The 24,732-nt window shown below is 41.2% G+C and overlaps 1 protein-coding gene across 1 annotated transcript in view; it reads left to right on the top strand.

The window, feature by feature from the left end:
* Positions 1–24,142, top strand: part of ELOVL2 (ELOVL fatty acid elongase 2) — a 59,568-nt gene extending 35,426 nt beyond the window's left edge. Inside the window, exons 2-8 of the mRNA XM_032861562.1 lie at positions 7,242–7,305; positions 11,685–11,872; positions 15,708–15,785; positions 18,909–19,080; positions 21,567–21,691; positions 22,189–22,323; positions 23,855–24,142. Coding sequence (XP_032717453.1) covers positions 7,242–7,305; positions 11,685–11,872; positions 15,708–15,785; positions 18,909–19,080; positions 21,567–21,691; positions 22,189–22,323; positions 23,855–23,980 — 888 coding nt within the window. The 3' untranslated portion in view covers positions 23,981–24,142. The remainder of the gene's footprint in view (positions 1–7,241; positions 7,306–11,684; positions 11,873–15,707; positions 15,786–18,908; positions 19,081–21,566; positions 21,692–22,188; positions 22,324–23,854) is intronic.
* The last annotated feature ends 590 nt before the right edge of the window (positions 24,143–24,732 follow it).

Below are 24,732 nucleotides of genomic sequence, written 5' to 3'. Positions count from 1 at the left end.
ATATCCCTTTGGCACAAAGAACATCTTCAGCATACATTGTAGTGCAGTTCTGCTGGCTACAGATTCTCTTACTTAGGCATCATACGACAATGTCCTTATTTCACCTTCATTTTTGAAGGATATACTGTTATACCTTGCAGTCCCTAAGCAACCACTGATTTGCTTTCTGTCACATATCTAAGTTTGTGTTTCCTAGAATTTCATGTAAATGCAAACACATGGTATGTTCTCTCTCTTTCTGTGTCTAGCTTCTTCATAATTTTGAGAGCCATCCGTGTTGTGTGTGCATCAGTCGTTCTTTTACTCTGTTGAGTAGTCTTTCGTTGTATAGATACACACAATTTATCCATTCACCTATTGATGGACATTTGGGAGGTTTCTATTTTTTTAGCTATTAAAAATAAAGCTGCCATGAATATTTGTGTACAAGTCTTTGCAAGCATACATGCTTTATTTTTTCTTGGGTAAATATACCTAGTAGTAGTATGCTGGATCATATGGTAGGTGAATGTTGATGTTTTTACCAAACTACTGAACTGTTTTTCAACATGGTTGTACCATTTTATATTCTTAGCAGCTGTGGTAAGCACGTAGGGATACACAAAAATAAAGCTTACTTCCAACCTTTCCATCCTTCATCCTTTGTTATACACAGCCATAAATTAAATTTAAAGTCATGGAACATTCCCATAAATTAAAGTCATGGAACATTCCACTGGGTAGTTACCCAAAGAAAACAAAACACCTACTCAAAAAGATATATGCACCCCACTGCTTCTTGCAACACTATTAACAATGGCCAAGATACGGAAGCAACCCAAGTGTCCATCCATATATGAATATAAATATACCTATAGTGGAATACTATGCAGCCATAAAAAATGAGATCTTGCCATTTGTGACAACGTGGATGGACCTAGAGGGTATTATGCTACGTGAAAGAAGTCTGATGGACAAAGACAAATACCACATGGCTTCACTTAGATGTGGAATCTAAAAAAACAGTACAAAACCAGGAACAGACCCACAGAGAACAAACTGATGGTTGCCAGAGGGAAGGTGGGTGAGGGGATGGGCAAAACAGATGAAGGGGATTAGGAAATACAGGCTTCCAGTTATGGAATGAAGAAGTCATGGGCCCAAAAGATAGCACACAGGGAATATAGTCAGTGATACTGTAATCGCACTGTGCGGGCACAGATGGTAACTACACTGTGGTGAGCATAGCATAGCCTCTAGAGTTGTCAGATCACTGTGTTGTATGCCTCAAACCAACATAGCATTGCGTGTCACCTGTACTTCCATAAAAATAAAGTCCCAGCACGTGGACTTTACTATGTGGGCAAGAGGAAATCCCTGAAGTTGTTTTAGAAGTGGGGTTAGAGAATTGTTTGGCAGAGAATTACTTGGCCTGGGGAACTTGGAACATAGTCTGGAGGGGAAGCCGATGCCATTGGATGGGTGTCTTTGTTGGCTCATGGGGTTTCCTGCGTAGAGGGGCATGACCCTGGGACAGCTAGCATGGGGCCCTCTGAAGTATGGTGTTCAAGATGGCATTCTTCTTGCTGAGGTGTAAGGAAGGGCAGTACTGTTGCCCTCTTCTAATCTGTCCAAAAAACGCACCTTAAATCCTGACTCCTGCAGGATCCTCTGTCATTGTGGCAGTTCTGTGTATCTCCTCCTCCTCAGGTGTTTGCTGTTTGCCTTTCTCTGTATGTGTCACTTTCACATTTTGTCTGTAAGCTTTTGAGTCCTTTTTGTCCTCCTTTGTCTGGCAAAGTGTTAGTACATAAGGGTTGTTCCAAATGTTGGCTGAGTGAGCGAAGTGTGCTGCATGTAGTATAGTTTGTTGATTTTTCTTAGCTCCTGGGTTATGATGTTCCTCCTAGGAAATCACCCAACATGCTTTTACCAGAGCACCTGGTGCGGCTATGAATTCGTTACCCGAGCTGCTCTCTCCCATGCTGTGCCAAGTGTTCATCCTTCGTTGGCCAACACTACCCAATTTCTACTTAACACTTAATGTTTTACTAATCCAGGATAAATTTTCATTTGATCTTCTGATCTCTCATTATTTCATCATCTTTTTAGATTGTATCCTTACTAAGCTGTATTAAATAACCCAGCAATAGAAGAGTTTATTTTTATTCAAGTTTCTGATTTTCCCAATATTGGCTTTATTTCCACCTGTCATGTGGGTCCGTAGAGACCCTGGTTGTAAACATTCCCCAAGTGAGTCCTGTCTCAATCTACGTGTACATGCTGATTCTTCTTCCTGAAATGATCTTCCTTCTCCATCTAGAAGGTGTCCTAGAGTCTTTCAGAACTCAGCAGCAATAACATCCCTTCCTGGGAGGCTTCTGTTTTTAAAAGAACTATATTAAATTTGCTACCTCTATGTTCTTCATTTCAGGGGCACAACATAATAATTCAGTATATACATAATAATTCAGTATATATATATATATGTATATATATATATGAAATGATCACCACAATAAGTCTGATTAACATATATACTTATACTTTTTTATTCATTTTACATAGAAGTTTGCACCCATCTTGCCCACCCTCATATCACTGCCTTTGGTAACCACCAAACTCTTTGTACCTATGAATTTGGGGTTTTGGTTTTTGTACTTTTAGATTCCACATTTAAGTGAGGTCAGAAGATACCTGTCTTTCTCTCCTATTTCATTTAGCATAATGTCCTCGAAGTCTATCCATGTTGTCACAAATGGCAAGATTTCCTTCCTTTTTACGGCCAAATATGTTTTTCCTTTCTGTTCTTACAGCACATCCCTGACGTTTCTCTCATACTGAAGACATTAATATCGTAATTATTGATTTGCTTATCAGTATCCTGTGTCAAGATGAGTACCGGGTCTTATTTGACTTTGTATTTCAGCTCCTAAGATTGTGCTAGCACATAGTAATGGTCAGGTAATTGGTTAATGAATCACACATGAATGACTGAAAGATTGGAGTATTCCTTCTATTTTATTTATTTAAAGTACAATTTAGATACAGTGTTATGTTAATGTATAATATATTGATTCAATTTGATAATTACTCAGTGCTAATCATGATCAATGTAGACACCATCTGTCACCATACAACATTATTACAATATTATTGACTATTCTCTATGCTGTACTTTTCATCTCTGTGACTTATTTCTTTTATAACTGGGAGTTTGTACCTCTTAATCCTGTGTATTTTGCCCATCCCCTACTTGTTTCCCTGCTGGCAACCACCAATTTTTTCTCTGTATTTTAGAGTCCCCTTTTTTTTTTTTTTTTTTAGTTTGTGTTTTAGACTCCACATGTTAGTGAAATCATATGGTATTTGTCTTTCTCTGTCAGACTGCTTTCACTTAGCATTATACCCTCTAGGTCCATCCATGTTGTCGCAGATCGCAAGATCTCTCTTTATGGCTACATGGTAATCCATTGTATATATACACCACATCTTCTTGATCCACTCATGTGTTGATGAACAGCTGGGCTGCTTCCATAACTTGGCTGTTGTAAATAATGGTGCAATAAACATAGGGGTGCATGTCTCTTTTCAAATTAGTGTTTTGGTTTTCTTTGGGTAAATGTCCAGTAACGGGATTACTGGATCATATGGTATTTCAGTTTTAACTTTGGGGGGAACCTCCATACTGTTTTTCACAGTTGTTGCACCAATTTAATTTCCCGCAGTGTGTGAGGGTTCCTTTTTCTCCACATCCTTACCAACACTTGTTATTTCTTGTCTTTTTAATACCAGCCGTCTGACAAGTGTGAGGTGATATCCCCTTATGTTTTCAGTTGGTTACCTCTGAGTTAGTGAGGTCAAGCACCTTTTCATGTGTCTTTTGGCCATCTGTATATCTTTGGAATAATGTCTGTTCACATCTTCTGCCCATTTTTAAATTGGAGTATTTGTTTTTGGGTGGGGAGTTAGGTCTTTATATATTTTGGATACTAACTTCTTACTAGATATATCATTTGAAAATATCCTCTCCCATTCAGTAAATTGTCTTTTTGTTTTGTTGATGGTTTCTTTTGCTCTGCAAAATCTTATTTTATATAGTCCCAGTTTATTTTTGCTTTGTTTCTCTTGCCTAAGGAGACAGATCCATAAATATATTGCTAAGAGCAGTGCCCAGAAGATTACTGCCTATGTTTTCTTCTAGGCGTTTTATGATTTCAGGTCTCACATTTAGGTCTTTAATCCATTTGAGTTTAGTTTTGTGTATGGTGTAAGAATGTGGTCCACTTTTACCCTTTTGCATATAGCTGTCCATATTTCCCAGTAGCATTTATTGAAAAGACTGTCTTTTCCCATTGTACATTCTTGCCTCTTTTGTCGTAGAATAATTGGCCATATAGGTTTGGGTTTATTTCTGGGCTCTATTCTGTTCCATTGATCTCTGTGTCTGTTTTCATACTAGTACCATATTGTTTTTGATTAAAGTTACTTTGTAGTATAGCTTGAAATTTGGAATTTTGATACCACTAGCTTTGTTCTTAAAATTTCTTCAGCTGTTTGAGGTCTTTTGTGGTTCCATACAAATTTCAGTATTTTTCTATTTCTGTGAAAAATACTATAGGTGTTTTGATAGTGATTGCATTGAATCTATAGATTGCTCTGGGTAGTATAGACATTTTAATTATATTAATTCTCCTAATCCATAAGCATGGTGTATCTTTCCATTTGTTTGTGTCATCAGTGTCTTACCAACTTTCATCAGTTGACTTTTAGTTTTCAGAGTATAGGTCCTTTCACCTCCTTGTTTAAATTTATTTCTAGATATTTTATTCTTTTTGGTGCAACTGTAAATGGGATGTTTTTTTTAGATTTCTTTCTGCTACTTCATTATTAGTATATAGAAATGGAACAGTTTTCTGTTAATTTTGTATCTTGCAACTTTACTAATTTATCCATTTTAATGGATTTTGGTGGAGTCATTAGGATTTTCCACCTGCAAATAGTGACAGTTTTACTTCTTTTTTACCAATCTGGATGCCTTTTGCTTCTTTTTCTCACCTGATTCCTACAGATACAACTTCATAGTACTCTGCTAAATAAATGTCGTGAGAGTACACATCTTTGTCTTGTTCCTGATCTTAGAGGAAAAGCTTTTAGCTTTTCACTGTCAAGGATGATGTTAGCTCCTTGTGGGTTTTTCAAATACAGCCTTTATTATTTTAAGGTATGGCCCTCTGAACCCACTTTGTTGAGAGTTTTCTTCATGAATGAGTGTTATATTTTGTCTAATGCTTTTATGGTGCCTATTGAGATTATCATATTTTTAAAAATTTTTCCTCTTGTTAATGTGATATACCAGTTGATTTGCAAATATTGAACCACCCTTGTATCTCTGGAATAAACCCCACTTGATTATAGTGAATTATCCTTTTAATGTGTTGCTGGAATTGGTTACTAATATTTTGCTGAGGATTTTTGGGTCTATGTTCATCAGAGATACTGGCCTCAAGGGTTTTGCTGTTGTGTTGTTTTGTTTTTGTAGTGTCCTCTGGTTTTGTTATCAGGGTAATGGTGTGGAATGCCCTTTGTTACTCATTTTTTTCCACTCTGCTCTCTCTCCATATCTTCCCCTCTCTTTTATTTCTGGTCTTCCACTGTGACTAAATTTCTGCAACCTCATAGAACTAATATAAGCTCTGTAACCTTTAGTTAAGAGTTTCCTTAGACCTACAGGTGTAAGAAAATGGATTTTGGACAATAGCAAACAGACTGAAAAAGCTTAAATGTGTAGGTGGATGTGGCAATGAAAGGAAGATTTCATTGGTGTTTGTTAGGAGGGTGGGTTCATCAGTGAGGTTAACATTCTTTGCTCAAGAGTGAGAGGCCTCAGGACAGATCTGCTCTTTTCTAATGGCAACACAACTTTTACTCTGTCACACTGACATGTGAGGTTGGTGACCATTCTCAAATCTAGAGGTTTCCCAAGATGTCCTTCATGGAAATCAAAACACTAGAAACTTACAAGCTTGATTGAGCCCAGATACTTTTTATAGAGCTACAATGAAATAATAAAGGTCCTAATACATGGCCAGCAGGTATAGGTGCTAACAGATGTCAGCACTAATCCTCATCCACTCTCCCAAGCTTCCTAAAGTCCCCAAAGATCTAAGTTTTCTGGAAATTTTCTCAGGATCAAAGTCACAAATAAAAAATAGGTCTAAATGATAGGTGCCAATCACCAAAAGTACAGATCTTCTCAGATGCCAATAAGTTAATTCTCCTCTTTGGCACTTAGACTTTCTTTGAGAATGAGATGCTTTGACTGCATTCCTGCTGTTGATTATACAGAGTGTTCTAGATGAACGTCCTGAGGGCTGTCACACTCAACTCACCCATCTACTGACCCCAGAATTCTCTTCAAACATCCCTTTGCTAGGAACACTGGGGAGTGCTTTGCCTTTTCTTCCGTTTGCTTGAGGTGGTGCTCTAGATTGTTGAGCAGGGGTAGGGAACACCTTAGCAGGTATTTTGAGCAGTGTAATAGCACACCAGCATGAACAGGAGCTAAACCAAGAGACTGTGGCCAATTTAGCAACCATAGGATTCTTAACAGAAATTCTCCTGTCTCAACCTAAATCCAGTTAAAGTGACAGTAATAATCTGATGTACCCTAGTGACACTGTTTACTATGGTATTAAATAAATATTCATGTAATAGAAAAGGTTTTGAAAACAAAATATGAAGGTTATGAAAAAAATAGCTGTACTGCTTAATTTCCTTACTTGAAAAATTAGTCCCCTTTAAAGCTTTTGATTCAACTTTGTAAAATACAACTCAGCTGAATTTTCATTTAACAATTACATTATATCCTGTAGGTACAGACCCTCCATGTTGTTTGCACACAACCTCTGTTAATAGTAACAATAGAAGTTGCTTATGGGAAAGCTTATGCCTCTAAGCATTTTAGAGGGAAATGAAATTAAGGTCAATAACCCTTCAGAGTTTAAATGTGCCAAGCCTGTTTTCCAGGACTCCTGTTGCCTAAGGAAAGGAAAAAGGAATTATTTCCCTCCAAATCCACACAAGCTCATGAATGGTGAGCCTGCGTTTAACTTGTCCATTTTCCTTAAGTTTTTGCATCCGAGAGTCCCTGAAGCTAGGACTGGGAGATTCTGGTAGCTGTTCTGTTGGTAGTGGTCTGTTTTGAGAGTCCCCACCCCAAAAAAAACCCCACTTTAATCTTTTTTTTTTTTCCTTTTCAGGAGCATCTAAAGGCCTTTGATGATGAAATCAATGCTTTTTTGGACAATATGTTTGGACCTCGAGGTGAGTAAGCTACTCGAGAACTTCACGTGGAGGAGCGTTTCGTCACTTCTGGTGTCTTAAACAGGATAGTGCTCAACTTTTAGAGATTTAAGTTCCCTCACCTTTGATATCCTTCTCCCAGGACATCAAGAAAGCCTCAGTTCTCCTCAGTCTTCCTGGGGTGAAAGTCCTGGGAGCCGCAAGCAAGGGCACACTGCAGTGCGGTTGCGGCTGTCCTTGTGCCCTCCACGACTTCCATCTTTTCTTTGTCACCTACTCACCGCGCGCACCTCCTGCACATGCGCAGTCAGCAGTAGTCTGTGCGCTTGCGTCTCCTCTTTGCGCTCACTCCGCCCTGGCTGTGGCTGTCGCGCCTGCGCACCTGTGCTCTTGCAGGTCCCGGTCACCTCCACCTCACCGCGGAGCACCGTCTTCTCCAGTGCCACGGACATCTTAGTCACACTACACAGCTTGCAGATGAATGAGCCCGGCTGGTTCACACTGTGGGAAATCTGTAGTTCTCTGGTTCTCTAAGTTATTTCCCCAGCCCTGCTGGGTAGAGGTGGAGGGAAATGGCGTTTTCCTGTCTCTCAAAAATCTAAACAGAACCATGTAGAGATTACTTAGGCCACTTCAGTCTCTGTGTAGGCTTTAGAAGCTTTCCTAAATGAATGACTGTTTGTATAGTTTTATTATAATGATACTGTGCATTTGTTCAGAGCTTAAAAAAAAAAAAAAAGATTTTAAGTAATCCCTACATCCAGCGTGGGGCCTGAGATCAAGAGTCACCTGCTCCACTAACCAAGGCAGCCCAGGCGCCTTTGTATGGAGCGTTGAAAAACTTCTCACACTATTCCCACGCCCCCTCCCCCCATTTTATCTTTGTGACAACCCTGTGTGGGTAGGCAGGGCAGGATATCTGTATCTCAGAAGCTTGACTGTGTTCTCTGCCTCGCAGTTCTCGTGGGTGGGAAGGGGAACGGTTCAGGCAGAGGGCACAGTGCTCTCACTTGGGCATGTGGGGTTTCTTGGAGACTGTGGCTTTCTATATTTGGCACTGCCACTAGAGAGTGGAGCAGTCTCTCTGACCCGGGTTCACACTGAGCTTTGTGTTTACGAAGATCACGGTGATCGGGAGTTATGTGGATGAGGGTCCCGGAAGGATAGGGTTGCAGTCGTATACTCAGTTCTGAGCATTTTTATGGGAGGTCCTTTTGTGGTGAGGGGATTGTAAGATGGACAGCTGACAACTGGATCAGGTGACCTCCACGAAGACAGGGAGGCTAGCATCTGGGCCATCAAGAATCCATTTTCCTTTTCCTAAAAATGGCACAAGCTTAAGGTGACTGGCAGGCCACCTTGTAGACTTCTGGGTGTCCCCTCATCTTTACCGTACTTACTTATTCCATATTCCCATCAAGGGCTCTATTGTTCGGGGCAAATACCTAACCCAGATGCAGAGCTAACCCTCATGTCCAAAAGATAATCAATCTTATAAGTATTTGTTCCTGTCTTTTGGTTGGGACAATTACTGTCTTCCTTGACAAATGTGACAAACATTTACAAGACAATGACAAAAGAAAACTTCAGGTGCCTTTATTCGTTTTGTAATATGTGCTTGACTCATGGTGCCAGTTGATCTATATTTAATAACTCGGAACTAAGTAGATGCGTAGGTGAGACAGAGTAGAAGGCCTGGGTCCTGTCTCACAGAGCATATACCATGGGGGGAAGGTCAAACTACCCCATCCGAAACAAGTGGAAAACAAGGAAATAAACCATGTATTCCGGTTTTCTAGGGCCTCAGTAACAAAGCCCCACAAGCTGCATGGCTTAAAGCAACAGTAATTATTCTGTCACAGTTCTGGAGGCTACAAGTGTGAAATCAAGGTGTTGGCAGGGCTGTGCTCCCTCTGAGGCTCTAGAGAACAGTCTGTTCCCTGCCTTTCTGCCAGCTTCTGGTGTCAGTAATCTTTGGCATTGCTTGGCTTGGAGATGCATCTCCTCAGTCTCTGCCTTCATCTTCACACGGCTTCTCCTCCCTGTGTCCCTGTGTCCTAATCTCCCCTCATTATATAGGACACCAGTCACTGGGCTAGAGCCCCCCTGATCTAGTATGACATCATCTTAACTTGGTCATACCTGCAAAGACCCTATTTCCAAATAAGGTCACACTCACGCAGGTCTCAGGAGTTAGGACTAGAACCTATCTATTGGGAGATATAGTTCAATCCACAATACTGTTAACAGGAGGTGGGGTAGCAGTTTAGGGCAAATATTTAACCTTTTTACTCTCTGTGCTTTAATTTTTCTCAGACTTTAACTGGGGATAATATTATCTGCTACATGGTGGATATGTCTGTGACTTTGACTGTGGTGATGGCATCATGAGTGTTTGCTTAAATCCAAACACATCAAATTGTAAATGTTAAATATGTGCAGGTATATCAACTATACCTCAGTAAGACTGTTAGAAATGTCACCTGTATCATTAGATTGTTTTGAGATTTAAATACACGAATGCATATAGAAAGGCTTAGTGCTCATAAATGTTAGTTGTAATAACAGTTACAGCCATAATATCTTAATTCTAAAATGAGAATTGTTACGCAGATGAGGAACTGCAGTGATGAGAGAGCGCTAGGAAACAGTTCCCTTCAAAAGGCAGGACCTTTATCTGGTCTTGAGAGGCTGCGTAGGATTTAGATACGGAGGCGGGCATTAGGAAGTGGCAGGCACATAGCACAAACCTTTACGACCAGTGCTCCCCAGCTAGTTGTATGACAGGTAATCTCTATTAGTCACATGGGCACTGAAATGAGCCCCTTTTCTTCCTTATTATCTCTGCCACAATTGGAGCAGTTTAAAGAACAGGTGATAGGACAGTGATGGCTTGAGAAGGCATTTTCCTCAATACTGTCTGTCGGGTAGGGTGGAGTAAGGGAAGCTGGGGTGTGCGGGGTAGGTAGAATGGAGCAGAAAGAGGGGCAGAGATGGGGGAAAAGCAGAGACAGGAAGAAAGGGCATGATCAGCTAGAAAAATCCGCTCCTTCCACCTCCATTTGCAGAGATTAAAAATAACACACTATTTTTTTTTAAATTTATTTATTTGTCAGGGAGAGAGACCGAGAGCGCAAGCAGAGGGAGAAACAGGCTCCCCACTGACCAAGGAGCCCAGAGTGGGACTTGATCCCAGGACCATGGGATCATGACCTGAGCCAAAGGCTGCTGCTTAGCTGACTGAGCCACCCAGATGTCCCACAGCATGCTATTTTTTATAATTGTGGGCCAGTTTATTTTCTTTATGTAAACAACAAAAAAGCAGAATAGAGAACTAAAATCACTTTGTGTCTATAGTTCTTTTCAAATGTTACTAATTATATTATAGAACTATTCTGTGTATTTTATTTAGATTTTTACGTTTTCACTCTCCAGAGTAAGGAACATTTGGTGTGTCTTTGTCCTTATCTCCTGGCTGTTTATACTTCTAGTCCATGGTCAGGTTTAGGTCCTTGGTTGTATTCTCTGCCCACTCATCTGCATCATCAGCTCCGAGTCTTTGCCTTTGCCTTCTTGAGTTTCCCCTGCTTGCTGTGCAGTCCCACCGCTCTGGCTCGGCTGAACTCTGAGCTCTGCCTGGCTTACCTCACGAGGTCCTTGGCAAGCTCTGAGGAACGTAGGTTTTATGCAGTGTTATATACTATTGATATCCCTTCTCTCCTGCCTACTCCAGACTTCCCCAGAGGAGACAGCAGCAGGTCTCGTGGGCTAGGCATCAAACAGGAATTCAGATCCCAGCTCTGCTGCCCACTACTGTATGGTCTTGGCAAGTTACTGTGGCTTTCTGAGCTGGTTTTTGCCCACATATGGCATAGTAGTACTTCCTATTTATTGAGTTAGAGTGAATAAACATTGTAACTCTTCCAAAGAAGTTGCTAGAACTACTACCTCCCACCTTAGTTACTTGTCCCTATCACTCCGTGTTCTCTTTGCTCCATGAAACCTTCCTTAACTTCTCTCGCCCCCATGGGGTGGTTCTTCTGAACTGTAACCTAAATCCAGCTTAGTGCCACGTCGTACTGTTCCTTGTTGGATTGAGTGTGTACAAATAAACGTGACGGTAGATCTTTAAAGTTCTCATCAAAGAAAAACATTTTTGTAACTAAGGTGATGGATGTTAACTAGACTTTGTTGTGGTCATCGTTTTGCAGTGTATTTGCAGATGTTGAATCCTGTTGTACTTCTGAAACTCTTAAGTTGTGTATCAGGCATACCCCCGTAAAAAAAGAAAAAAAAAAAAAAGACCAACCCCCCCCCCCAAAATGTCTTCAATATATGTGATAAAATTTTATAACTAAACAGAAGTACTGCTCTTCAGAATTCTCACTGTTTCTTTTCAGATTCCCGAGTCCGAGGATGGTTCATGTTGGACTCTTACCTTCCCACCTTTTTTCTTACTGTCCTGTATCTGCTTTCCATATGGCTGGGTAACAAATACATGAAGACCAGACCTGCTCTTTCCCTCAAGGGTATCCTCACCTTGTACAATCTGGGAATCACACTTCTCTCCGTATACATGCTGGCAGAGGTAAGTGATCCCAGTGGAGCCGCAGCCACTGAGGCAGCGCCCCGGCAAGCTGTCCACACTCCCTCTCAGTACCGTTATTTAAGGTCTCCAGAACGGTTTCAGCGGTTGCTTATATTCCTTCTGGAAGTTTTGGAAATCTTTGTTTCTAACTTGAATTTTTCTCATCCCAACTTAGGCCCCTGTCTTTAGTCCTTAGTCTTCCATTGTAATTTAAAATCACAATTTAGATCTGAACGGGTCTTTAAAGCTCAGATGTTCAGATTTTCTCCTTTTACAGATCTATACTGAGGCTTGGAAAAGGTACATGATTTGCCTGAGACCAGATCGCTATTGAATGACTGACAAAGTAGTTTCTAAGTCAACTTACATATCAAATGCAGTTGGTTTGAAATACAAATGCATAGTCCCTCCAAGACCACTGCCCACCTCTTCGGGTCCCTGTGTCAGCAACAGTGGCGGGCTGTTTCTCGGGACTGATGGTGGAGGCTGGCTGCCATTCCAGCCCGGCTCCGGCTGCCCCCATTACATCACGCATCGCCTGTTCCTTTGCATCATGCCAAACCCGAGTAATTCTACAAGAAAACAAGTAACAATTGTCCTGCCTGTAAACCAAAGGCTGTTTCAGATCCCTGCGAAGGAGAATCAAAAACTGCTAAATAGACGGGCTCCAGCAAGCAGCCTCAGGGGACACCAGCAAACCTGGGGGAGCAGCCAGGTTAAAGTCATTCGTGTCTAGGTGTAAATGCCTGATTATGGCACGAGTGTAGTTGCCTTCCTGGTCCTCGAATTCTAAAAGAACATAAACCCCTGCCTGACATCGGGAGCCTCCACAGAGTTTAATCTGTGCCTTGTCTGGGTTTGCGCCATTCTGAGAACGGTTCGTAGCCATCACTTTCCACGCCAGCGCCCCGTGATCAGAGACCGGCGATGGAGTCCAGGGTCAGGAGAGCCACTCTCCAGTCCTGTCTCATCGCTTCTCCTGATTTACCTCGCTCTGAAAGGGGAGTTCTTAGCGAGCTTTTCAAGTAGGTAAGTTTCCCTTCATGGGATGAACTCGCAAGATGTGTTTCTCTGGGAAGAACCAAAGGGAAAGATAGTCTTTCCTGGATTGTTTTCAGAAGCAGCCCCTGTGGCAGAAGAACAGCCTGAAAGTCTGACGACACCAGGAGTCTAACACTTGCTGGACGTGTGGGTCACTCACTCCCTGTAATTCGAGAGCAGTTACTTAGGCTTTGACCCTTAGGCAACTTACCCTTAAGATGGAGATCCCGTGCTTATCCTCCAGAACTCAAGACGGGGCTTTAAGGATTTACCAGTTCTGCTTGGCCAGCGTTCGATGATCCCCCGTTCCCTCCTGTGACTTGTACTAATAAGCCAAAGAGATAGGAAGATGGGTTACATGCTATTTCTGGACTTGAAAACCTCAAAGAATAGTACGCAGTAGGAGTTAGTAAATATGAAAATGCTGTATAAATATTAAAGTGCATAGGATTCACCATTAAAGGAACAGGACAATACGGTAGTGTTCAAGCAAATAAATGGTTTCTGTTCCTTTTTAGGCGGGGACATCTGCCCAGAGCCCATTCCCTGCTATGAATTTTATCTATCGCTTATCCGCTGTTGCTCTGTGCACACTTCTGTACCTCGTGATTCAAAATTGCTACTGTTGATTGCCCCCTAGTCTCCTCTGATTGTAGACTCTTCCTGGGCAAGCGTAAGGTCTTGGACACTTTTGGGTTATATTTAATAGCCACTAGTTGAGTAATAGGTTGATTTAACCTTGCTAACTTGTTAGGCCCAGTTCAGAGGTTTGCATAGGCAGGACTGTACTGCTAAAATTATTAATATTCTTTAAAGAAATACGTGTGGAGTTCCCACACTGTGTCAGAGTCTATTTTAGATTCTACAGCATGGCCTTTCCCTTGTGCAGCAGTGAGTGCTGGGCTGCTGGCGGGGCAGGAAGACCTGTCTCTGAACAAGTGGTACTTGACATTGAATGATGAAAATCAAGCATATGAAGATTTGGGGAGAGTGTGTTTATGCAGAAGGAGCAGCAAACATAAAGGCCTTGAGGCAGGAACAAACTCGGGGTGTTCACAGACCATAAAGATGCAGCTAGAACACCCTGGACAGAGGAGGGAACGATCCACAATGTGGAGAGATGGCAGATTCATAGAGGGTCTTGGAAACCGAGTTTGCCTTTTATTCTGAATATAATGGCAAGCCACTGGAGGATTTTTTTCTCTCTCTCTCCTTTTTTAAAATAGAGCCTCCAGCAGAGAGGGGAAGAGGGAGAGAGAGAATCTCAAGCAGATTTTCTGTTCAGTGTGGAACCTGACAGCTGGCCTCCATCCCACCACCCTGATGAGATCATGACCTGAGCTGAAATCAAGGGTCGGTCACTTAACTGACTGAGCCACCCAGGAGCCCCAACTGCTTAATTCTATTTAAATTTTAAATTGTCAGGTAGTTTTAGACAATCTAATTTTTTTTTTTTTAGTAGTTCAGCTGTTCCTAATGTTCAGTTTTAACATCCCCTTCCTCCGTACTCCGTATGTATTTCAACAGAGCTGTACCTTGACACATCTCTGATAAGAAGCCACAAATAATAGGCCTTTGGGTACCTTATGTGACATGTTAACTGGACTTCCTGTGATCATTTCACAGTATACACAATTACTGAATATTCAAAGGCCCTGTCAGACTCGTCAGATGTATAGGTTTCTTTTCATATCCAGAGATATTTTTCATTCAGCAATTGCAGATAATTACCTGCTCCATATTACTGAAGTTGGAAAGGTTAAACATTCTCTCATAAATTAAGAAAAAGTTTTCCCCTAAATAAAATTTGATGCAGGGGAAAGTAACTTATATACATGCTTTATATTCTAGGATTTTGAGTTTTTGCAGTAATAGCAGGAAAGAAAAGACAATTTCTTTGGCAGAATTTTCCACAAAGAATTTGAAAAGTTCTTTTTTCATATATATGTACTGAGTGCCTTCTATGGAGTAGGCATTGGGCAAGGAACAGTGGATTCAAAGATGGGCAAAAAAGGCACAGACCTTCGTAGAGCCTTTTGTTTTTTTCAACATGATGAGGGATATAGATATTAATCAGTTATAATCACACAAATGACTGATTACATAATAATAAATACAATAAATACAATAAAGAAAATGACTTAAAAATCTTTGAGCCCTGGTTTTCACATCTGTAAAATGGTAATAAGTATGTACTTCATAAAATTATGGAGATGATCAATTAAGATAAGCCAATACAAAGTATTAAATAATATTAAATAATTATTAAAAAATACTCGGTGGCTCCATTGGTTGGGTGTCAGATTCTTGATTTTGGCTCAGGTCATAATTTCAGCCATGAGATCAAGTCCCATGTCAGACTCTGCTCAGCAGAGAGCCTGCTTCAGATTTTCTCTGCCCCTTCCCCCACTCTCTCTCTTACTCTCAAACAAGTAAATAAATCTTTGAAAAAATTTTTAGTGTTTCCTCAGAGGTTTACATGTAATTCTACATTTCACCTGTAGAAATATGGGAGTAGATATTGTTACTCAAATGGTAGCCAAATTCTGTTCCTTTGGGTCACTGTAAAGGTTAGAAGTAAATTATACCAAATCAGAAATACAACCATTGGTATCTGTTCAACAGCAAGAAGGAAATCCTTTGATCACATGTGTTTGAGGACAGGATTAAGAAACTCAAGTGCTGGGGAGTTCCTACTCTGACCTTGCATAGACACCAGTCAGGAACATGAATAGAAAATTCAGTTCCCTTCCAAATCTTAGCATTAATTTTTCCTCCTCTGTTTCTTTGGCAGCTTATTCTCTCCAGTTGGGAAGGAGGCTACAACTTACAGTGTCAAGATCTTGCCAGTGCCGGGGAAGCTGATGTCCGGGTGAGTCCTGAGAAGCTAACTGTCCATTTGCAGGCATCTCTCCTTGATAAGGAGAGGACGTTTTCTCCTTCCAGATATGAGGATGGGGCTGGGATTACATAAGAAAAGCAGTCCTCCTAATAGAAACACTTGATAACAAAAATATTTTCCAAATGTCCCAGTTAACTATGGGGGACTGACTGAATCAACCAGGGCACATCCAGAAATGGACCCTTTGCAAAACAGGAGGAGGAAGATCTCTATGCTGTTAATTTCCGAGACATTCTCTAAACAACAAAACAAAGACAACTTGCAGACTGTGTTTATAGTATAGTACAAGAAGTGATACAAATGCATGTGTGTGTTTATGAAAAGAAACAGAAGAAACCAAAACCCAACAAAGTGCTCTTTTGGGAGAAGGAACTAGGCAGAGGGGGATAGGAATGGAAGCTAGACTTCCCTGAATGTACCTTGTGTCATATTTGATTTGGGAACCATTACATGTTCTACATAATATGAAACAAAATTAAGTTTGAAAAGAAAGCAAGACAGCCTTCCTTCCAGAACTTGGAAACTAAATGAATAGAACCATATATGAAGCCGGTAACATAACCACCTACAGAATTATTTCAAGTGACTTAGAAACATAGTGTTTTGACTGAAATTCCTGAGGGGGATATATCTTAACAGTACACCGTATTTTTTTTGTTTGTTTGTTTGTTTCTATTAATGAAAATATTGGTATTGCTTTTTGGAGACTGTTATAGGTACACTGTAGAATAAGTACATAATGTTAATATCATTACAATTACTATTTGAAACATAGTTTAACTTTTTTATTAGTATCTCTTTTCTAACATTAATCAGATTCAAATTGGAAATGTCAGAATTAATTTTATTCTAAAAACAAATGTGTTTTTTAGCTCTTATCTCCAGAAAAGGCCTAGTTAGTCTCTGACAACCCAGTGCAATGAGCATGAATACCCAGATTGTGCTTTCTAAATATAATTTTCCACCAGAAGGGATTAGGGTTCTTAGAGAATTGGCCAATTCCCGGTTTGGGGTGGGAAAAGTGTATAAGCAGAATCCAGGACATCTTGTGACAGAAAGCAAGCAAGCTGTCCAGGACTACTCGGGTAGTTACAAAAAGATCTAGGAGCCACCTTGAAGGGGACTCCCAGTGCTCACCATGGGACAATTCAAAAAGATTACTGACTGGAATGGATTGAGATACATTTACTTAAAAACCATGAGTTTAAAATGATACTAAAAAACACATTGTTGCTGTCTGAAGGTTGCTAGAACACCAGCTCGTTTGAGGGGAAAAAAGTTAAAGGGACAGAAACATTTATCTTTGCTTTTCATTTGTGAATTTCCAAATAGAGGAAGAACTCTTCTCTATAGAAGAGGGAAAATAATCGTCCTTTTGCAAGTCTTAGTGAAACAGTGGATGTGTTCAGCAGTCGTCCATAAGTGATAAAACTGTTGAGTGAAAAGTGAATGGAGAAACTTCTTAATGGGGCACCTGGGTTAAGCGTCTGCCTTCGGCTGAGTTCTTGATCTCGGGGTCCTGGGATAGAGCACCGTGTCCAGTTCACCGGGGAGCCTGCTTGTCCCTCTGCCTTTGCTTATAGTAATGCTACACCCCCGTAAAAATGTTTATTAATAGAACCGATTCAACAAATTGGAATCATATTGAAAACTCTGAAGCTTAGTGATAGGTACACAGGTTCTTTATACTTAACTGTCCTTGAATTTGTGGGTGTTTGATAAATTTCCATAACAAAAAACCATGCTTATTAGATAGAAGTCTTTTAAAGTCTTTAAGATGTACATTTTTAAACTCTTTTTTAAAAAAATCTTCAAAGCTAGAATACAAAATAGGGTATATAGATTTCTCTGCACCCATTTTTTTTTTTTTTTGGCACCCATCTTATTTCTAATTTATTTCTATCACTGACCATTACACTTTTGGGTTATCATACAATTCTCTAAGGGTTGTTGTTTTACATTTCTATTTGGCTTGATGTCTGTGAAGTTTAACTAGACCCTCAAACATTAGGGTGGAAGCCACCACACCTTATTATGTTCTCGGGAAGCAGTCTTGCTTCAAAGTCCCTGTTCTACACACTCCCTCATATGTTTCATTGTTAGCGCTAAAACCCCAGCGCCTTTCAAGTATTCGCCCTGTACCTGAGACTTTGTAAGGGGCTTAGGAGGGAAGGGAAGGGGGAATCCGGACCCACCACTTCAGTGAGGAGGAAGAGCGTTTTGATTTTAGGTTTTTATTTGAATTCCAGTTAGTTAACATACAGGGTAATATTAGTTTCAGGTGCACAGTGCAGTGGGTCAACACTTCATACGCCATCTTGATTTTAAATCTGAGGAGAAGACGTGAAAGATGTAGTTTGTGTGTACAGACGGCTCCAGGCCCCTGTAACAGCTAAGAGATAAAAACATACATAGGTTAGAGGAAGAGGGGGGGAAAATGTAAGCCCAGTGTTGAGGAACAGTAGTGATCTGTTGAGTGCCAGGCATGGAGCAGAGATGGGCAGGTTCCTGCCCTGTGTGGTGGGCTGGCTGTGCCTAATCCTCGCCTCACTGTCCTCCTTACTGAGGGCAGAGGCAGAATGTAAGTGGGGAATGCAAATGAAGGTGCAGCTGATGAGGCCTGAGAAAAGCAAGCAGAGGGTTAGGTAGAGTTCCAGAGGAAAGGAGCATGGTTGGGGGGAGGAGGGTGCTAGGAAACCCAGTTAGAGGAAGCAGAGCACCTGGACAGCATAGGGTGGTGTGCTCAGAGAGTAGGGGTATGCCCCGAGAATGGGGGAGTGTGGCCAGAGAGGGGTGCTGGAAATAGCAGCCAGGGCAAACCAGGGAAGGAACCTGTGCTCTGCAGGTGCCCAGGACTCCCTTGATCAGATCTGCATGTTGGAGGCCTGACTCATTTTCACTAGAGTGGGGGGGGATTGCTGGGAATAAGGAGAAGCTGGAGGTAGAGAGGCCGGGAAGGTGCTTGTGTGATGGAGAGAGAAATGCACACTAGTGAAACCCAGTGTCCCCCAGGTTGCCGAGAGGTAGGTAGGGCAGCAGGATGAGCATTTTCGTTGCTCACCTTTTCTCTTTCCTGTTTCCACATCCTTACAGGTAGCCAAGGTGTTATGGTGGTACTACTTCTCCAAATCAGTAGAGTTCCTGGACACAATTTTCTTTGTTTTGCGGAAAAAAACCAGCCAGATTACTTTTCTTCACGTATACCATCATGCCTCCATGTTTAACATCTGGTGGTGTGTTTTGAACTGGATACCTTGTGGGCAAAGTAAGTGCTTTCACTGGATACCTTGTGGGCAAAGTAAGTGCTTTCACTGATTATTCAGGTCTCTGTAGTTGGTCTTCTAAGACCTCTGTAAGTGTCTTGAATATCGCACATGGATCAGGAGAGAGAAAAGGGAGGCCACGGGGGTGGGGGGTACTGCACTGTTACACAGAGAAGCACCTGTTTGCCAGTGGCCGTTTAGCTATCTGGTCTTTGATTCTGGCAAAATCTGAGTATTACCTTAAATTTTAAAAACATCTTTTTCCCATGCCCAAAGGTCTGAGGGCCAGGAGCATGTACCCCAGCTGGAGCAATTGTATTCCAACCCTGGGGGCTCAAGGACACCTGCAGAAATAAATCTGGCACCTTCCACAGTCCCCACCTGACGGTGCTACAGATTGGGGTCACTTCAACTCCCAGGGCTTTCTTCCCACTCTGAAGAGTTAAGGTCACATCTCTCTGGGGCTTTCAGTATTTTTTTTTTTTTTAAAACTGAGAACTACAATACACATTATATCCCAGCCTCTTTACATGTATAAACTTTGTATGAAAGAAGAATTTCAGAAACTATTTCACTTAGTTCTGGGGGATGCACTTTTGGGTTCTGTTGTTGTGGTTAATTCTGTTGCACTTTTTAATAAGCTTATGACTCTCACCACAGCAAGGTCATGGTTCACGAATGGGTCCATTGTGACCTGCAAAAGAGACAGCATAGCATACTTTCTGATTGTCTTATATCCCCAAATCTAAAACTGTCCTATGAAAACTCAGTACAGGTAAAAACTTAAGTCAAAATGATTTTGGGGTCTTAAAGATGTATTACAAACATTCTTGACATTTTAAAAAGTATCAGTGACCATGAAGACGTACATTGAAACCAGAGTGTAAAGGAAATTGCTGGTGGTGTGGGAATCAGAGGTGAGTTTTTTATACCTCCCCTAGACCGAATCTAATGTCTTCAGTTTTGTTAGATTTATGCTGTAATCAGTGTCAAAGAATTATTAAGGTTAAGTATTTTTTGTATTTATCAGCTATCTCATTACATTCACTAAGCATCTGAAAGACAGTCACACATAATCTGTTTAAAGACATCAGATTCCTGTTAAGATGCTGTGTGTGACCATTTCTCATGAACCTAAAATATTATAAAATTGTAAGCAACAAGTAGTCCATTTCCATGCATTCATGGTAATGAAAACTCAGGTGAGTAAAGAAATCCCACTGACATGTTAGCTGGTTCTCTGAAACTCTGTTTTCATGTAAATCTGAGCCCTGTACAAAGTTATTCCAGCCAGAGTTTGTGAAGGACTTACTGGATATGAGTGTTTTCATTTCTTATTCATTGATTTGCGCTTATCTAACCAGACCTCTGATCTAGAATTGGAAAACCAGGCTGGAGAATTTAAACCGGTTAACCAGCAGAGGTGCAGAACTTTTCAGTTTATACAGTATTATTCAGTCAATCACATCCTCCCCCTTTTCCAGATGACAAAATTTATAAGGTAAAACAGATACATCCAAGGGAACCCGGCTTCTAGGCGTCCTCTAGCTCCACAGCCCCTCCAAGTGCAGGACTCAGCTCCATCTGGATCCAGAGGTGGCATATAAGTAGTAGTCACTTGGCCGGGCACGTTGTAAGCACTGTGCATGGATGTATGGATTTAATCCTCAGGAACGTGAGTATCCCGCTCTCCAGCAAAGAACCCGTCTCTGACATCTGACCTCTTGCAGCTAAATTCTTTTGCTTCCTAGTTGAGCCAACATGGAACTTAGTTTTTTCCTTTGGTTTCCTGAAACACCAGTCACCCCCCATTGATGACAGCTATAGGGACTTCATGAAGGAAGGGGCAGGGAGGGCATAGCATAGATCCTAAAACTGGATTTTAGATATTCCTTGTCCTAGAAGTCCATGAGATGGCCCAGACACTGGGAAATCTCACTTACTGATCCCTCTTCTGTCCCATCCTTCTCTCCTGCAGGACCTTCCCCCTCGCTTTCCCCTAGCATCGCCTGCTTCCTAGGTCCCTTTCAGGTTGAGTCATAAACAGCAACATACCCTCCTGGACGCTTTGTTCAGCCTCATACCCGCAGCCTCTTCCCTCAACCAGAATGGTTCATCACAGGTTTAGCGAAAGTGGAGGAATTTCTCTTTCAAAGGAACTCTGCCACCAGGTTTAAGCAAACGTTTCCTTTTCTTCGCAATTTGTGGACAGTAATGATGGTGTAAGAGACAGTAAAACCTTTGCAGATCAGGAATTACCTGTTTGGTTGACGTTCTGGCTGAAAAACCATCCCAGTTTTGTCCTATCTCGGCGACTTTTACCAAATCCTGCTGGACGAATAACACAGAAACGAAGGTGAACTTATCAGTGTGAAATTCTGGTAGATGATGGTACGGGAGTTGTTGCTCATCTTCCCTGATGACACACAGGAAGAACCAGTCTCGTTCGATGAAGATGAGCGGTAACTTTTCCACTGTACTGTTACAGGCTTCTTCGGACCCACCCTGAACAGTTTCATCCACATCCTCATGTACTCCTACTACGGCCTTTCCGTGTTCCCGTCCATGCACAGGTATCTCTGGTGGAAGAAATACCTCACACAGGCTCAGCTGGTATGTCACCCCTCCTTTCTGCTCTTCTCCATGGGACGCATCTAAGTATTCTCAGGGACGGAGGAAAGGAATCGGTCATCCTCGACAGAGGCTCTTCTGGGCGAGGAGGCTGCCCATTTTTCTCTAAAATTAACCTTTTAGGCATTAAACCTGGTGTTTTAAAATGTCCTCTGTGGATACAATTAGCTCATTCCTTGCTTTGAAATGTAGATGCCTTAACCCAGACATTAATTTTAACCGATTCCTTTTTATCTAAAGAATTCAACCGCTCCTCTCCCATGAGAAAACGAGGGGGCAATTGTATCTGCCTAGTAGTGTTGTTCAGGTGAAATGTCTGGATAGGATGGGGGGTTGCTTCAGCATCTTATTTTTGCAAATCTTAGTACTAGAAGTCGAGTTCTCAACGTGTAACATTGCAAAATGGATTTTCTATGGCTTACCCGGTCGCCTCACCTGCCGCCTCTCCCCCCCCCACCCCGCCCCCCTGCCCCCACCAGGTGCAGTTCGTGCTCACCATCACGCACACCATGAGCGCAGTGGTGAAGCCCTGCGGCTTCCCTCTGGGCTGTCTCATCTTCCAGTCTTCCTACATGCTGACGTTAGTCATCCTCTTCTTAAATTTTTACGTGCAGGTAAGTGACCTGTAAGTCTTTAGCGGCAAAACATAGTAGACTGGGCTTTTGTCTTACATAAGAGCAATGAAATAACAGCGCACAGACTTGTGTGGAACAGAGGCACCCAAAGGAACCAGAGAAACCTGCATTCCTAATTCCATGCCCCGCAACCTCCCCTTGAAGGATAACCCCTATTCCAGCCTAGTGGGCATTTTATTAGAATTCAGTCAGGTCACACGTTTGGGTGATGTATTTGCACCAAGCTACCAAAGTCTTCTAAGTGAATGCGGGAAATCTGTTTGAATGGAGAAAAACAGAAGCTAAATGAGATTTGTTTCCATATCAGCACTGTGATATTATAAACTCACTATTTGGAATTCTTTTGAGGCCAGCCATCATGGAAAGGTCACATTGGCTTTTTCTTCATGGTCATTTTCTTTTTAATCAACAACTTAAATGAACAGAGCTTCAAAACACAATTTCAAAGAAACTCCGTGAAGACAAAAAACTGATGAAAGCCGCAGCAGGGCACCGGCCTCAGGTCGCTGTGGATTTTAAATTACTCTCCTGTGTGTGTTTTGGGGGGGGAGGGCAGGGAAAGTAAGCTCCATGAAAAAGAGATGAGAATATACATTTATACTCAAAACAGCACTTTCGAAATTATAATCAAGGATATTTCTTCAGACAACAGGTTCTTTCCTTTATAGTTTGTGTTTGATGGAAGTTAACCCACAGAGGCTTCGAACAGAGCCCAGCGGTAGGAGCCTGAGCCTCTGACAGGTTTTTAAGCCCCTGTGTTTCTAAAATTGGACAGGGTAGGCTTTGTCTTTTATAAGAGATACAAGTCTCCTTTGAGAATGTCTAAAGAAATAACCACTGACAGAACCAAACAAAGCCACCCAAACAAAAACAGACACAGACCGTTCCAGGAAAGCTCACGGAATGCACGTGGTGCTTGGTGTCGAGGAGCCGCCTGTGGCCCAGCAGGGTGGGTGATGGGCACCCACGACATCATCCCTACTTGTTGTTCAAATGGAATCTTACTCCTTTAGAGTTTATAATTTCAGTCTTGACCCTTGTTGATACCATTGCTTTAAAAAAAAAATTAAAAATAAGATGAAATCAGGTATTTTGTCAGAATTAGGAAGGATATGCCAAAACTCAAATCAAGCCAGAATCCAAGGTACTAGTACTTTCAAAATAACATTTTTTCAGCTTGAATTGGAAAGTATCTCACTTTTAGGAACTACAAGGAAGCAACTAATGCAGAATAATTTGGGCACTCATCCCATAACACGTGAATCCTAACCAACATGGATGGATAAGGTGAAAGAAATAACCTTTCATGGAAATTCAGATTTGTCTTGGTTTTTACCCTTTTATTTTTAACCGTTAGCTTAAAAATTGTCCTATTACAAAAATTATTTGTCCATGATGTTATCATACAATAATATCATGAGCTGTTTTAGATTATACACCATGTCAGAGACAAAGTCTTATTCAAGAATCCTTTTTCCTTTTCCTTCTTTGAAATCTACACATCCAACAGACATACCGGAAAAAGCCAGTGAAGAAAATTATGGAAGAGTCACCTGCTGGGAAAGAAGTGAAGAATGGTTTTTCCAAAGCCTACTTCACCGCCACTAATGGGGTCATCAACAAGAAAGCACAGTAAACGTCAAGTGACAGACAAAGCATATATAATAGCCTAACAGATTCGCTTGTTTTAAAGCAAAGACTGAATTGAAAGTTATATATGTTTTAGCATAAACTAATTTCTTTTGAGTTTATAAATCATTTGTACCTGGAATGTATTAATATATTGCTATTAGGTTAATCTGTTAACTGAATGCTTCCGTCAGCACACCGTGTCACCTCAGACCTGGTGCAGCTTCTCTGTCCCCCCCCAACCTGAACCCCTCACCAGAAACTGTCTCTGTAACGCCTTACACACATGCAAAGCCAGGAAACATGGAGCCTTGTTTTCTGAAGCCAGTCTTCAAATAAAATGTTTTCTTTCGATTAAAATGTTGAAAACAAAATGTCAATTACCTTCTAACTACAGGGTCTTCATCTATATTAAGCAATAATTGCTTAGTCCTTATTAATAAGTCATCAGTCCATTTGTCCCAACCCTAGAAAATATTAAAATGGATTATACACAGAAAACAGGAAAACCTAGCAAAACTTTGAAGGTAGTGTAGGAATTTGACAGACTCTACGTCTCAGCTTAGTGATATGGTAATGAAATCTGTATTTTATTTTGACAATTCCATTTTCTGAGGAGGAAAAAAACCTGCCAAATCCTCCTAGCTCAGGGGCTTTGGATAGGCGTCAATCCTCTGTTTTATTTTGGTTTTCGTGACTATTCATATATTCCTGTCTACCTCCTATGTTAAATTTCCCCAGGTTATGTTGTGAACAGAC

Source organism: Lontra canadensis, unplaced genomic scaffold (assembly GCF_010015895.1).
Source record: "Lontra canadensis isolate GAN:19392208 unplaced genomic scaffold, GSC_riverotter_1.0 scaffold21, whole genome shotgun sequence".
Classification (NCBI taxonomy): domain Eukaryota; kingdom Metazoa; phylum Chordata; class Mammalia; order Carnivora; family Mustelidae; genus Lontra; species Lontra canadensis.
This window is presented reverse-complemented; position numbering and strand designations above follow the sequence as displayed.